General features: G+C 52.5%; 1 protein-coding gene across 1 annotated transcript in view; it reads left to right on the top strand.

Annotated features, from left to right (window-relative positions):
- The window catches only part of LOC107107974 (glucagon receptor-like), a 17,129-nt gene extending 1,958 nt beyond the window's left edge, over window positions 1-15,171 (top strand). The window contains exons 3-9 of the mRNA XM_015408354.1: window positions 2,681-2,840; window positions 4,368-4,428; window positions 5,200-5,269; window positions 10,372-10,460; window positions 12,091-12,229; window positions 13,726-13,767; window positions 15,100-15,171. Of these exons, the coding sequence (XP_015263840.1) occupies window positions 2,681-2,840; window positions 4,368-4,428; window positions 5,200-5,269; window positions 10,372-10,460; window positions 12,091-12,229; window positions 13,726-13,767; window positions 15,100-15,171 (633 nt within the window). The remainder of the gene's footprint in view (window positions 1-2,680; window positions 2,841-4,367; window positions 4,429-5,199; window positions 5,270-10,371; window positions 10,461-12,090; window positions 12,230-13,725; window positions 13,768-15,099) is intronic.
- Window positions 15,172-15,220: the final 49 nt, after the last annotated feature.

Raw genomic sequence — 15,220 nt, 5'->3', positions numbered from 1 at the left:
ACGCGTGCCCACAGAGAGGGCTCTGAGGGCCACCTCTGGCACCCGTCCCATAGGTTCGCCACCACTGCCCTAGAGCATCCCTGAGAAGTGTTTGTCCAGGGAGGGGGAGCTCACCACCTCCCGAGGCAGCCGATTCCACTGTTGCACAACTCTGTCAAAGTTTTTCCTAATATCCAGCCAGTACCCTTCCCACCCTGAATTTTGATTCCCACTCCTCCACACGAAGTCAGCTGGGTGACCTTGGGTCAGTCACAGTTCTCTCAGAGCTCTCTCAGCCCCACCCTGCCTCACAGGGTGTCGGTTGTGGGAGAGGAAGGCAATTGGAAGCCGCTCTGAGACTCTGAGTGAAGGGCGGGGTATAAATCCAACCTCTTCTTCTTCTTCCTCTTCTCTCTTCTTCATATCTCTGGTGCCTGGCATTGTGTTTTATGGCAGACGTGGCCCGGCCCAACAAAGTGACATTTAGGTCAGATTCGGCCTTTGTAACAAATGAGTTCGACACATCCGGGCTATGCCGTGCCCCCTTCCTTCCCAATCAACTTAGCTGGGTCCCCGTAATGTTTTCAGCATTTCTTTACCATTTCTCTCCACCCCATAAAATTGCATACAACTTTCCCGTGCCCAATTCACATTTAAACAGTACTTTAAAAAAACCGAGTGCTTCGACATTTATTTGTCCAAAGGGTGCTGCCGCCTCTTGATCGTGTCGGTTGTCCCGTTCCACACCTTTTCCAGCTTTCTTTCCTGAGACCAGAACGGCACACATTCTTAAACTTCTCTGGCCACAGTGGCCTCTCTGTGAGAATGCACAAGTGGTGGGTCAGAACATCAGAAGAGCCCTGCTGGATCAGACCAGTGGTCCATCTACTCCAGCATCCTCTCTCACACAGTGGCCTCAACCAGTTCCTCTGGAGGGCCAACAACAGGGCATGGAGGCCAAGGCCTTCCCCTGATAAGAACATCAGAAGAGCCCTGCTGGATCAGTCCAGTGGTTCATCTACTCCAGCGTCCTCTCTCACACAGTGGCCTCAACCAGTTCCTCTGGAGGGCCAACAACAGGGCATGGAGGCTGCGGTCTTCCTCTGATAAGAATGTAAGAATTCTGCTGGATTAGACCAGTGAGGGTCCATCTAGTCCAGCATCCTGTCTCACACGGTGGCCAACCAGTTCCTCTGGAGGGCCAACAACAGGGTACAGAGGCTGAGGCCTTCATAAGAACATCAGAAGAGCCCTGCTGGATCAGACCAGTGGTCCATCTACTCCAGCATCTGGCCACACAGTGGCCTCAACCAGTTCCTCAGAAGGGCCAACAACAGGGCACAGAGGCCAAGGCCTTCCCCTAATAAGAATGTAAGAAGAATTCTGCTGGATTAGACCAGTGAGGGTCCACCTAGTCCAGCGTCCTGTCCTCACACAGTGGCCATCCAGTTCCTCTGGAGGGCCATCAACAGGGCACAGAGGCCGAGGCTTTCCCTGATGTTGCCTCCTGGCTCTAGGATTCAGAAGTTGACTGCCTCTGAATGTGGAGGTTCCCCTCAGTCACCATGGCTGGTAGCCACCGACAGAGGAGAAGTCATGGTGACTTTGCTGCCAGAGGATGTAGTGATGGCCACAGGAAGAAACAGCTTTAAAAGGGGACGACACAGATTCATGAAGGGTAAATGAATCTGTGCAACCCCCTTGCTGTTTATTCCTGTGGCCCTCACGACATCCCCTGGTGGCGAATTCCACAATGTAACCACTCACTTCGTAAACCATCCCACACCTCAATCACTCTCTGCGTCTTTCCTTTTGTCCGTCCTGAGCCTACTGCCCGTCAGCGTCATTGGATGCCCTCACATCTTTGGGAGAAGAATTTCTCTTCTGTCAGCTCTCTCCACCCCATGCCTAATTTTATAAACCCGTTATGACTCCCTCCCTGTGTGAGAACCTCCAACTCCTGGGCCAATCTGTTTTATTTTTAAATAGGATGCAAATGGAGGGGGAGGCAGAGATTGCAAGGTGTTTCCTTGTTTTTAAAGGGAAGAAACCCCCACTCCTCCACACTTTGTGAAGCAGGCTTAATTGGTGGGAAGGTTTGATAAGGATCTTTCCCCCCCTGGACTGCTTGTTTTCTACATGCAAAAAGGTAAAGGTAAAGGTTCCCTTGCTCGAAAGCCAGTCGAGTTCGACTCTAGGGTTGCGGTGCTCATCTCTGTTTCAAAGCCGAAGAGCCAGCGCTGTCCGAAGATGTTTCCGTGGTCATGTGGCCGGCATGACTAAACGCGAAGGCGCACGGAACGCTGTTCCCTTCCCACTGAAGCGGTACCTATTCATCTACTTGCAATTTCTTGCTTTCGAACTGCTAGGTTAACAGGAGCTGGAACTAGAGACGGGAGCTCACTCCGTCATGCGGCACACTTGGGTCTCGAACTGCTGAACGACCGACCTTCCACAGCCTGCAGTTCAGCGTCTTCACCACTTGAGCCACCGCAGCTCCTGGGAGCGTTCAGACATGCAATCCCGTCTCCGCCTCCCCGCATCCTTAAGTCCAGCAACAGAGAAGCCATCCTTATAAAACTGCACGAACGCAGCTAAGACCAGCAGAGGTTGTTTTGCACCGCTGGCCGGCAGGCAGCCCCCTTTTGTTATTCAGTTGTGCCGGCTTTATAGTTAACCTGCTCCTTCTGTTGCTTCCCAGGCTGCGATTGGCTGCCGAGTGGCGCAGGTGGTGATGCAGTACTGCATTCTGGCCAATCACTATTGGTTTCTGGTGGAGGCGGTCTACCTGTACAAGCTTCTGATTGGCGCTGTCTTTTCGGAGAAGAATTACTACACCCTCTACCTGTACCTCGGCTGGGGTAAGGAGGGAATGTTTGCTGGGGGAGGTGAGGTGAGGTGGAGTGGGGTGGGTACACAGGAAGCGGCCGCCTTCTGAAAGAGGGTGTGCTGCACCCACAACACACTCCCTGCGCTGAGAACGGCATCATTCAGGGGGAAGGCTGGGCTCTGCCCTTCTCCCTAAGAGGCTAGCTTTCTACATGCAGGGGAGCACTGGCAAAGTACTGTTGCAGAATACAGCCGGGGCGACCAGCTATCCTATGGCTGTTCCTAACCCCTGCTGGATTGGGCCACAGATCCATCCAGTCTACCATCCTCTTTCCAGCAGTGGCCGACCAGCTAATAGAATCCTAGAGTTGGAAGGGACCTCCGGGGTCATCTAGTCCAACCCCTTCAACAATGCAGGGAATTCACAAATACCTCGGCCCGCCCCACCCCCAGTGACCCCTGCTCAGTTTGGTGTAGAGGTTAGGAGCGTGGACTCTAATCTGGGAGAACCGGGTTTGATTCCCCCCCACTCCTCCACATGCAGCTGCTGGTGTGACTTTGGGTCAGTCACAAGTACTTTCAGAGCTGTTCTCTCAAGGGCAGTTCTCGAGAGAGCTCTCTCAGCCCCACCCAACTCACAGGGTATCTGTTGCGGGGTGTGGAGGGGAAGGGAAAAGGATTGCAAGCTGCTCTCCTTCGGGTAGTGAAGGGCAGGGTATAAATGCAATCTCCTCCTCCTCCTCCTTTGTACCCAGAAAGGGGGGGGGGAACCTTCCAGGATCTCCAGCCAAACTGGCCTGGAGAAAAATTGCTTCCTGACCCCAAAGTGGTGATCAGCATTTCCCTGGGCATGTAAGAAAGCGTCACCCAGACCCCTTTAAGTCCATGTAAACTAGGTGCCATCACCTCATCTAGTGGCAGTGAGTTCCACACGTTAGCAGCTTACTGTGCAAAATCATGATTCCTTATTGTCTGCCTCAGATTTACTAGTGACCAGTGCCAAAGGGTGACTCCAAGCTCTAATAATATGAGGGAGAAAAGCATCTTCCCTCTCTGTCTTGCCTTCCTTTCATTCCCCTGGTCCTTGCTGAAAACACAATACTGAGAGAGGCGGAGAAACGGTCAGAACCAGTGCTCCCTCTAAGCTGAGTGTGAGCCAGCTCACAGGTTTTGAGCCTCCGGCTCACACGTTTTTTTCTTCGCTCAGGAAGGATGGGGCTCCAGAGCAAACTCATTGATGCAGCAGCCAAATGGCTCGCTCACAGCTTTCATGGCAGTAGCTCACAAAGGAGAATGTTTGCTCACAGGTCTCCACAGCTTAGAGGGAGCGTGAACCTGTATGTGTTCTGAACTGGCACGTCCCTGGCAGCATGCCCGTTTTGGGTTGACTTCTAGGGAGCTCGCTGGCGTGAGTACAATCTTGCCTGATCGGTAGTAGCCACGGCCTCCTTTTTTTAACGCGGAGGATTAAAAATAGAACCCCGCTTTGCCTGTGTGTCAGGCGGTCGAACTAGCTTGCTTTTTGGCTTCACGGGATTTCTTTTTTGTGTGACTTGCAGGGACCCCCGTGGCCTTTGTGGTTCCGTGGATGGCTGCCAAGTACTTGAAGGAGAATACAGAGTAAGTGGTCATGGGGTTGCATAGGAGCTGGTGCCACAGGGAGCCAGTTTGGTGTAGTGGTTAGGGGCATGGACTCTAATCTGGGAGAACCGGGTTTGATTCCCCCACTCCTCCACACGGAGCTGCTGGTGTGACCTTGGGTCAGTCACAAGTTCTCTCAGAGCTGTTCTCTCAGGAGCAGTCCTCGAAAGAGCTCTCTCAGCCCCACCGACCTCACAGGGTGTCTGTTGTGGGGAGGGGGAGGGAAAGGAGTTTGTCAGCCGCTCTGAGACTCCTCTGGGTACTGAAGGGCGGGGTATAAATCCAATCTCTTCTCTTCGCCAGTTTGGTGTCGTGGTTAAGTGTGCGGACTCTGATCTGGGAGAACCGGGTTTGATTCCCCCACTCCTCCACTCGCACCTGCTGACGTGACCTTGGGTCAGTCACAAGCTCTGGCACAGCTGTCCTTGAAAAAGAGCAGTTTGTGTCAGAGTTCTCTCAGCCCCACCCACCTCACAGGGTGTCTGTTGTGGGGAGGGGAAGGGAAAGGAGTTTGTAAGCCGCTCTGGGACTCCGAGTGAAGGGCCATGGGGTATAAATCCAATCTCTTCTCTTCTTCTTATACCGTGGTTTTATGCTGTGTCTTTACTTTCCCTGACTCTTTGGTGCTTCTGACCTTGGGGACAGCGCACGGCTTGGCAAAGTAGACCTGGTGGAATCTTAGATTCCCAGTTGGGCTTTCCTGCCAGTTTAAACCTGTGCTGAACTACGCGCATCTCCTTGCTGTTGTAGGTGCTGGGCCCTGAACGAGAACATGGCTTATTGGTGGATTATTCGGATCCCCATCCTGCTAGCATCGGTGGTAAGTGCCTTGCGCTATAGGGACCGCGATGCCTTCCTAATGGCTGCAGGATACCAAGCGGGCTTCGCCCCGTCTCGGGCTCCCGACGGGAATGGCAGCGCTTCCCCTGGCAAAACGTGACCACTCCTTTGCCCAGCAGTGTGTCACGTACCAAAGTCCACCCAAGGTGTCCAGGGGGGAAAAAAGCAGTCGGGGGCCCCAGTGTTCCCTGTAAGCTGAGTGAGTGTGAGCCAGCTCTCAGTTTTTTAGCCTCCGGCTCACAGATTTTTGTCTCAGCTCAGGAAGGAGGGCTCCAGAGCAAACTCATTGATGCAGCGGCCAAATCGCTCACTGACCGCTTTAATGCCAGGAGCTCACAAAGTAGAATTTTTGCTCACAAGACTCCACAGCTTAGAGGGAGCATTGGACCCCAGGGAATTTCTTCCCAACCGATTGCAAACTGAAGATGTCACTGCCAGTGTTCCCTCTAAGCTGAGTGAGTGTGAGCCGGCTCACAGTTTTTTAGCCTCCGGCTCACAGATTTTTGTCTCCGCTCAGGAAGGAGGGCTCCAGAGCGAACTAATTTGTGCAGGAGCCAAATCGCTCGCTCACAACTTTAATGCCAGCAGCTCATAAAGTAGCATTTTTGCTCACAAGACTCCGCATCTTAGAGGGTGCATTGCTTGTAAGCAGTGTTCCCTCTAAGCTGAGTGAGTGTGAGCTAGCTCTCAGTTTTTTAGCCTCCGGCTCACAGATTTTCGTCTCAGCTCAGGAAGGAGGGGGCTCCAGAGCAAACTCATCGATGCAGAAGCCAAATCGCTCGCTGGCGGCTTTAATGCCAGCAGCTCACAAAGTAGGATGTTTGTTCACGCGACTCCACAGCTGAGAGGGAGCCTTGGTTGGGGCGATCTTCCAGGACTGTGCCATTTGGAATGCTGGGTCTAGGGCTGTGTGACGGCATGCTTGAAGGCGCCTCCCCGTGGCGCCCCCCCACTCCTCACACATGGAAGGCTCAGTAAGTCACATCGGAAAAGGAGTCAGCTGTGTGTGAGAGAGAGGCTCTTGCGGTCTGAACGGCACAGTCTTGGGAGGACTGTACCACATGCTAATTCTCAGGGCTTTTTTGGGGGGGAAGAGGTGCCGGAACTCTTAAGAGGGAAAGGAAGTTTTCAGTCTTGTCTACTGAAAACCCATGAACTTGTAAATGTTTCTTAAAAGAATTTTGTGAAGAGGTTCTGGGGCTCTGTTCCAGCACATTCCCCCAGGGGGAAAAAAGCCTCAACACAGTCTCGTGAGCAAAAATTCTACTCTGTGAGCTACGGGCATTAAAGTTGTGACCGAGCGATTGGGCTATGGTATAAATCAGTTGGCTCTGGAGCCCCATCCTTCCTGAGCTCAGACAAAAATGTGTGAACCGGAGGCTAAAAAACGGTGAGCTAGCTCACACTCCCTCAGCTTAGAGGGAACACTGGATCCGACCCACCTCTTCCCCAGTTCTTATGAGCGTCAGTCGGGAACAATGCTCCCTCTAAGCTGTGGAGTCTTGTGAGCAAAAATCCTACTTTGTGAGCCTCTGGCATTAAAGCTGTGAGTGAGCGATTGGGCTGCCGCATCAATTAATTTGCTCTGGAGCCCCATCCTTCCTGAGCCAACACAAAAATGTGTAAACCGGAGGCTAAAAAACTGAGCTAGCTCACACTCACTCAGCTTAGAGGAAACACGGCGGCCGATTCTGCACATCCGAAATGGCTTCGGTGCTTGTGATAGAGACCTCGAAACGCCTGAAGTGGGCTAAAACATTGAGGCCCGTTGTTCCGCTCTGAAGAAAAGTCGGGTCACGTCACTTTTGTAAAACTTTTTTTTTGGGCTCACCGTTCACCCCAGACTTAACATTTCTAAAACGGCCCTAGAATAAAACTTTAGCGTGAGAGGTATCGAAACAAACGGGGAAAAACAACAGCGAGTCTTCCCGTCACGACACTGAAGATCTTGTCGTTTCTGCGTTGACTTCTGCATCGATTTTGAGACTGTCGCCCCAGTCTCTGGTCACTCCTGGCAGGCGAGAGAAGCCCCCCCCCAAGGGTGTGAAAAATGTCTGCCTTTCCGGAAGTTGCCGGTGGCCCTGCGGGATGCCTTGTTCCGTGTGGAGAAGGTACAGTGTTCATTGAAGAATGGGCAGCTGGGCCTAGAAAGCCGACTGAGGTGGCCCCCGGGGACGCGCCTTAGTTGTGCCGGTGGTACGAATTCAGTTGGGCCACGGACCACTGCAGGGCTTTCCATTTCTTCACGGTGTCCTTCGCCACCGTGGCCGCCAGGACGACCGTGACGATGAAGGTGACGAGGCCCGTGAGGATGGCCACGAAGTTGAAGATCTTGGCCGTCTTGCCGAAGCGGGTCGCCCCTTCGAAGTCGCGGACGAACTTGCAGTCCCTCGCCTTGACGGAGTAGATGAGGGCGACGAAGCCGAAGCAGAAGCTGTTCAGGAACAGGGTGTTGAAGAGCGACCAGAGGACGTAGTCGGGCGGCGGCTTCTCGACCGTGAGGACGGTGGCGTGGGCGACCCACGGCTGGTTGTAGGGGCCCGGGTGCCGAGGCTGCCCCTGGACATACGGGGCCTGCATTTCGAGGTACAGAGAAGGTGGGACGGGCGGGACGGGCGTGATCGGCGGGTGCATGGGCTACCAAGGGTCGCGGGCACGGAGCCAAGGAGAGGGCCAGCCCATGTCCCAGCTTCCACTTGATGGACGGAAGGTCAGACGTCGCCGTGGGGACTGTTAAACAGCAGTCCTCACTCTGGTCCGAAGATGGTTCTATGAAGTTGCCAAGCAACAGCCGGAGGGAATAACTGCCAACTGTCAGTCCCTCCCTATCATGGGCGGGGAATCAGTGTTCCCTCTAAGCTGAGTTAGTGTGAGCCAGCTCACAGTTTTTTAGCCTCCGGCTCACACATTTTTGTCTTCGCTCAGGAAGGGTGGGCTCCAGAGCAAACTAATTGATGCAGTAGCCAAATTGCTTGCTCACAGCTCTGATGCCGGTAGCTCACAAAGTAGAATTTTTGCTCACAAGACTCCACAGCTTAGAGGGAGCATTGGCGGGGACCCTCGGTTTACCTTCCCAAGTGGACCGCAGTGCTTTTTAATCCTGTCTTTATCCCTCCCTCCCTCCTGTTGTACGCTCTGCTTATGAAACACTTTGCACTCTGCCACTGACTAAGTCAGTTTAACTTAGTAGGTGCACTTAACACTTCTGTTGTACACATCGCTTATGAAACCCTTTGCACTCTGCCACTGACTAAGTCAGTCTAACTTGGTAGGTGCACTTAACTCTTCCATGGTGCATACGTTAAGTGCCTTTGAGGATTCTAATCACAGTGACTGAAATCAATCATGAACATCTATTCAGATATTCACTTTGGTTCATTGCTTAAATGCATCCTGGGTAAAATACCAAATGCTGACAGGCAGTAACTGACCAGCTGTAACTACGCATGTTCCTGATGTCGGCTCACTTGCGTTAGATGGAGAATATATTGCATGGTGTACCCGTATCTGTTACATTAAGATACGTTTTGTTAGCTTCACAGCCTGAAAAGAAGGCCTATAATGTTTAGCTGGAGGAGGTATATTTTTGCCTGAGAAAATCCAACCCACGGGTTCGGACCCAATCAGAATGGTGTGACGGATAGGTGACAAACTTTGATGGAACCAATAATTATGTCTTAGTTCTAAGTGTCATCGGGGGTATAAAATCTTATGTCTCCCGTTGTAACCGTAGGGAGAGCCGTGGGTATCCAAGGATTCAAAACCTTGTTGTGCCTCTACTTTTCCTCCTTTATTAATAAAGTTTTTCCAGTTTGCATTCTCCTCTACAAGACTGCCGAGTGCTTTCTCAAATTGGGCTGGGGAAGCACCACCCGTGACGGAGTTTCTGTCTTACACTCCCAAGAGCTCGGGTGGCACAAGGGATTCTCTCTTCCTATGTTTTACCCTCACGGCGACCCTGTAGGGCAGTGGTTCTCAACCTTCCTAATGCCGCGACCCTTTAATACAGTTTAATACAGTGGAACGAGCTCCCAGAGGAGAATCAGGGCTCTGCGGGACCTAGCACAGTTCCGCAGGGCCTGCAAGACGGAGCTCTTCCGCCAGGCTTTTGAATAGGAGCCGCCACCACTAGTGTACTACCTACCATCGCACTAGTTTACCATCTACCCCCATATATGGACATCAGGACAGGGGCACGTACACCTAGGCCCCATAACCGCTGCACTATGGGTGAGAACGGGACGGTTAGGGGGTGGCCATCTTGTTTTTAGAAATTGTAATTTGGAGATTGGAAATTAGCTGAGAGAAGCACCAAAATCTGTTTTAATGGGGTTGTAATTTCATATTTTGTACTGTTTTACTGTTTTATTCGGCAATATGCCCTGTAAGCCGCCCTGAGCCTTCGGGGAGGGCGGGATAGAAATATGAAGAATAAATAAATAAAGTTCCTCATGTTGTGGTGACCCCCAACCATAAAATTATTTCCGTTGCTACCTCATAACTGTAATTTTCCGGCTGTTGTGAATCGTAACGTAAATATCTGACATGCAGGATGTATTTTCATTGCTACACATTGAACATAATTAAAGCATAGTGATTAATCACAAAGACCATCCAAAATCTGTGCTTTCCGATGGTCTTCGGCGACCCATGTGAAAGGGTTGTTCGACCCCCAAAGGGGTCGCGACCCACAGGTTGAGAACCGCTGCTGTAGGGGATCCGGGTAGGCTAGGCTGGGAGATAGTGCTGGCCCGGTTGGGTGTCGTGGTTAGGAGCGTGGACTCTAATCTGGGAGGACCGGGTTCGATTCCCCACTCCTCCATGTGCAGCTGCTGGTGTGACCTTGGGCCAGTCACACGTTCTGTCAGAGCTGCTCTCTCAAGGGCAGTCCTCCAAAGAGCTCTCTCGGGGTGTCTGTTGTGGGGAGGGAAAGGGGACCGTCAGCCGCTCTGAGACTCCTTCGGGTAGTGAAGGGCGGGGTAGAAATCCAATCTCTTCTTGAAATGCGCCCCGTCCCTGCCTGCAGGGGGAATATTTGCCAACTTTAACACCGCCGCTCCCCCTCCCTCCCTTTCACTCCAGATCAACCTACTGATCTTCATGCAGATCCTCAAGGTGATCTTGGCCAAGCTGCGAGCCAACCAGAAGGGCTACGCCGACTATAAGTTGCGGTGAGTGTGATTGCCGGGGCTGGGAGGGAGAGCCTGCCGACTCCAGCATCTGCCATGAACATTGTGCTCTTAGTGTGACTAGACACTCAGAGGAAAAGTTATGTCTGAGTCCGGAAACACCTTAAAGGTAAAGGTTCCCTTGCTCGAAAGCCAGTCGAGTCCGACTCTAGGGTTGCGGTGCTCATCTCCGTTTCAAAGCCGAAGAGCCAGCGCTGTCCGAAGACGTTTTCCGTGGTCATGTGGCCAGCATGACTAAACACCAAGGCGCACGGAACGCTGTTACCTTCCCACCAAAGTGGTCCCTATTTATCTACTTGCAATTTCTTGCTTTCGAACTGCTAGGTTGGCAGGAGCTGGAACCAGAGACGGGAGCTCACTCCGTCATGCGGCAACTCGGGTCTCGAACTACTGACCTTCCACAGCCTGCAGTTCAGCGTCTTAACCACTTGAGCCACTAAGAGTTTCAGGGTCAAAGACTCTCGAAAGCTTCCGCCCTGAAAGGAGTGTTCATTCATGACGGGCACGGGCTGGATTACTTGCCGGGCTTTCGTACTGTGTATGCCTCCAACTTGCCACGGTGTCTGATTGTGGGCACCTTAGTTTGGTAGAGAGCCAGTTTGGCAGAGTGGTTAAGAGTGGCGGACTCAAATCTGGAGACCTGGGCTTGATTCCCCACTCCTCCACACGAAGCCAAACTGGGTGACCTTGGGTCAGTCACAGTTCTCTCAGAGCTGCCCTCTCAAGAGCAGAGCTCTCTCGGCCCCGCCTACATCGCAGGGTGTCTGTTGTGGCGAGAGGAAGGGAAAGGAGATGGTCAGCCGCTCTGGGACTCCTTTGGGTAATAAAAACCAACTCTTCTTCTTAGACCTTTTCCCACTACCTGGGATCTTAGTCGGGATTCAACCGTGGCCAAAAGACCTCGTCACTGGGAGAGAAACTGCCGTTTGTGAAGAAGCCCATGTTCAGACAACCCAACAAATTGGGGATGGACTGAAGACAGACGTCTCTGGTCTCAGTCAATGTTCCCTCTAAGCTGAGTTAGTGTGAGCTAGCTCACAGTTTTTCAGCCTCCAGCTCACAGATTTTTGTCTTCGCTCAGGACTCCAGGGCCAACTAATTTATGCAGTAGCCAAATCACTCGCTCACAAATTTCATGCCAGTAGCTCACAGAGTAGAATTTTTGCTCAGAAGACTCCACAGCTTAGAGGGAACATTGGTCTCAGTACATCACGACACTTAACCAACTTCATGCCCATTGCGAGCATGGTCATGACATCTGAACAGAGCCTCGTCTTCCATTCTAGCTTCCTCTCCTGTTTTGTCTTCCTCTGGGCATAGAGCAGGGGTCACTGGAGGAGTGGAAATTCATGGACCTCTGCTCCAGATGTTTCTCCAGTCCCCTCTTGAAGCTGTCCACACCTGTAGCCACCACCACTTCCTCTGGAAGGGAATTCCATGTGTCAATTATTATTCGGGTGAAGAAGTACTTCCTTTTATCCCTTCTAAACCTACCGCTCCTTAATTTCATTGAGTGTCCACGAGTTCCTGCATTGGGAGAAAGCGAGAAAAGGACTTCTTTCCTCTACCTTCTCCTTGGTCCCTTCCAGCTTTCCATTTCTCTCCTTCCCAGGCTAGCCAAAGCGACCCTCACCCTCATCCCTCTCTTTGGGATCCACGAGGTGGTCTTCATTTTTGCCACAGACGAACAGACCACGGGTGTCCTGCGCTACGTCAAAGTGTTCTTCACGCTATTCCTCAACTCCTTCCAGGTGGGTTAGAAAGGGTTCTGGGTTCGGATTCTCTCTCTGTCATAGCTTCTTTTCTCTCCCCCCCGCCCCAAGCCACTTCAGGGCTTTCGGTAAGGAACGGTTCCCATATTCTGATTTGCCTCTTGGAAGCTGGAGATGCGAGTCAGGATTATACCTCTGTGGACGAGGCAAAAATGAGACAGGTCAACAGGAGCGGCTGTGTAGAAGATGCATTAATTGATTAATCATTGCATAGCGCTGTGTGTGGTGGAAAAGCCGGGAGATCCCCGGGGGGGGGGGGTTTGTTTGGCTGCCGAAGCTGTAGCTCCTTTTTGGCACCACTAGGTGGCGAGCTATGCTTATTCGTAGGCTGAGAGTGCTGTGATATGCCTAAGGTCCCCCAGCTAGCTTGAAGTGGGGAATCGAACCCGGTTCCCCAGATTAGAGTCTGCCGCTCTCTGCACCACACTGGCTCTCGCCGGAAGATGCAATGCTGTAGCTTTAGGGTAAACTGAAGGGATTAGTTAATGCATTACTGAAGATAGTCCCCACAGGAAAGGTTTGTGCGGGAGACTCTACTGAACACATGAAGCTGCCTTATACCGAATCAGACGACTGGTCCATCAAGGTCGGCACTGTCTATACTCGGACCAGCAGCTGCTCTCCAGGGTCTCAAGGTCTTTTCACATCACCTCCTGCCTGGCCCTCTTCTAATTGGAGGTGCTGGGGATTGAACCAGGGACCTTCTACATGCGAAACGGAGGCTCTGCCGCTGAGCCATGGCCTCTCCTCCTGTTACACTGTGCCCAGCTAGTAGTTCTGTGTAACGAAAGCGCCAGGGGCCAAGGAACCACCCCTTCCTTCCCTTTCTGTCTATGCCTACATAAGAATATAAGAGAGACGCCAATGTTGGATCAGGCCAAAGGCCCATCCAGTCCAACACTCTGTGTCACACAGTGGCCAGAAATACCAGGTGCCATCAGGAGGTCCACCAGTGGGGCCAGGACACTAGAAGCCCTCCCACTGTTGCCCCCCCAAGCACCAAGAAGACAGAGCATCACTTGCCCCACAGCCCCTATCTATACCTTGTGGCTAAGAGCCACTGATGGACCTCTGCTCCATATAAGAACATAAGAGACGCCAATGTTGGATCAGGCCAAAGGCCCATCCAGTCCAACACTCTGTGTCACACAGTGGCCAGAAATACCAGTGCCATCAGGAGGTCCACCAGTGGGGCCAGGACATTACAAGCCCCCCCACTCTTGACCCCCCCCCCCAAGCCCCAAGAAGACAGAGCATCCCTTGCCCCAGAGCCCCTATCTATACGTTGTGGCTAAGAGCCACTGATGGACCTCTGCTCCATATGCTTATCTAATTCCCTCTTGAAGCCATCCATGCTTGTAGCCGCCACCACTTCCTGTGGCAGTGAATTGCATGTGTGCATCACTCTTTGGGTGAAGAAGTACTTCCTTTTATCCGTTCTAATTCAGATTCATCTGATCTTTTCTTTCTATCAGGGGTTCCTGGTTGCTGTACTCTACTGCTTTGCAAACAAAGAGGTAGGTCATTCTTGGTCATGCATCCATTTTTTTTGGGGGGGGGAAGTTCCCACTTTTCCATTAAAAGAATGCCCAGCAGAAACCATTGAGGCCTGGACTAGGACTGGTGTGCTGCCGGTGGCCATTGATTTTTTGGAGAGGGGTCTCCTATACATTTTGGCTGGAAGGAAGGCAGCATGACCTTGGAAGCTAAGCAGGGTCAGCACTTGGGTGGGAGACCACTGAGAAAGGCTAACCACCTCTGCTTCTGACTTGTCTTGGAAGCCCCTTGCTGGGGTCACCATAAGTCCTGGATGGGAGACCACCAAGGAAGACTCTGCAGAGGAAGGCAACGGCCAACCACCTCTGCTTCTCACTTGTCTTGGAAGCCCCTTGCTGGGGTCACCATAAGTCCTGGATGGGAGACCACCAAGGAAGACTCTGCAGAGGAAGGCAACGGCCAACCACCTCTGCTTCTCACTTGTCTTGGAAGCCCCTTGCTGGGGTCACCATAAGTCCTGGATGGGAGACCACCAAGGAAGGCTCTGCAGAGGAAGGCAATGGCCAACCACCTCTGCTTCTCCCTTGCATTGGAAGCCCCTTGCTGGGGTCACCATAAGTCCTGGATGGGAGACCACCAAGGAAGGCTCTGCAGAGGAAGGCAACGGCCAACCACCTCTGATCCTCCCTTGCCTTACTCAGCTTGCCAAAAGTTGGTTGTGACTTGAGAGCACTTTGCACATACATTTTTGGCTACTGGAACTGTGTGCCATGTCACACACTCCTCTATGGCTCTGGCCTTTGGTTTGTTCCTACATCTCCCCCCCCCCCTTTCTCTTGGTGCTGGGGGGGGACAGTGGGAGGGCTTCTGGAGTTCTGGCCCCGCTGGTGGACCTCCTGATGGCACCTGGGTTTTGGCCACTATGTGACACAGAGTGTTGGACTGGATGGGCCGTTGGCCTGGTCCAACATTGGCTTCCCTTATGTTCTTCTTATGACGGTTGCCCCAGTGTCTGTCCTCGGCCCGGTGGGGCTTTCACTCTTCGTGCAGCCTGCCTCTGCCGCACCATGTGAGGAGCTGAATGTGGGTCCCTGGTAAGAGGGGAAGACGGCTGGGCTAACCTGGGAGGGGTTCTCTGGCAGAGTTCTTCCCGACACCTGATCACCTTCCCTGCCATTGCTTGAGGCGGGCACCTCATACTGGCCAAGCGGGTGCTCCGCTGGGAAACCAGGGTCTGTCTGCTCAAGCGGAAGAAAGCAATACAATTATTATTAGTATTATTATTATTTTTTAAAATGCCCCCGGACACTGTGAGATCTCACTCAAAAATTAATACCCTCCCTTTCGCCCAGGTGAAATCTGAAATGAAAAAGAGGTGGCACCTCTGGAAACTGGATCACACCGCGTTCTGCTGCACCCAGTGAAGAAGAGCGATCCAAACCGGCAAGGGAATGGGCAGAAGCGGCCAGGGCG

This window comes from Gekko japonicus, unplaced genomic scaffold (assembly GCF_001447785.1).
Source record: "Gekko japonicus isolate JY-2015 unplaced genomic scaffold, Gekko_japonicus_V1.1 scaffold5879, whole genome shotgun sequence".
Lineage (NCBI taxonomy): Eukaryota > Metazoa > Chordata > Lepidosauria > Squamata > Gekkonidae > Gekko > Gekko japonicus.
The sequence above is the reverse complement of the archived record's forward strand: the minus strand, read 5'-3'. Positions and strand labels throughout refer to the sequence as shown.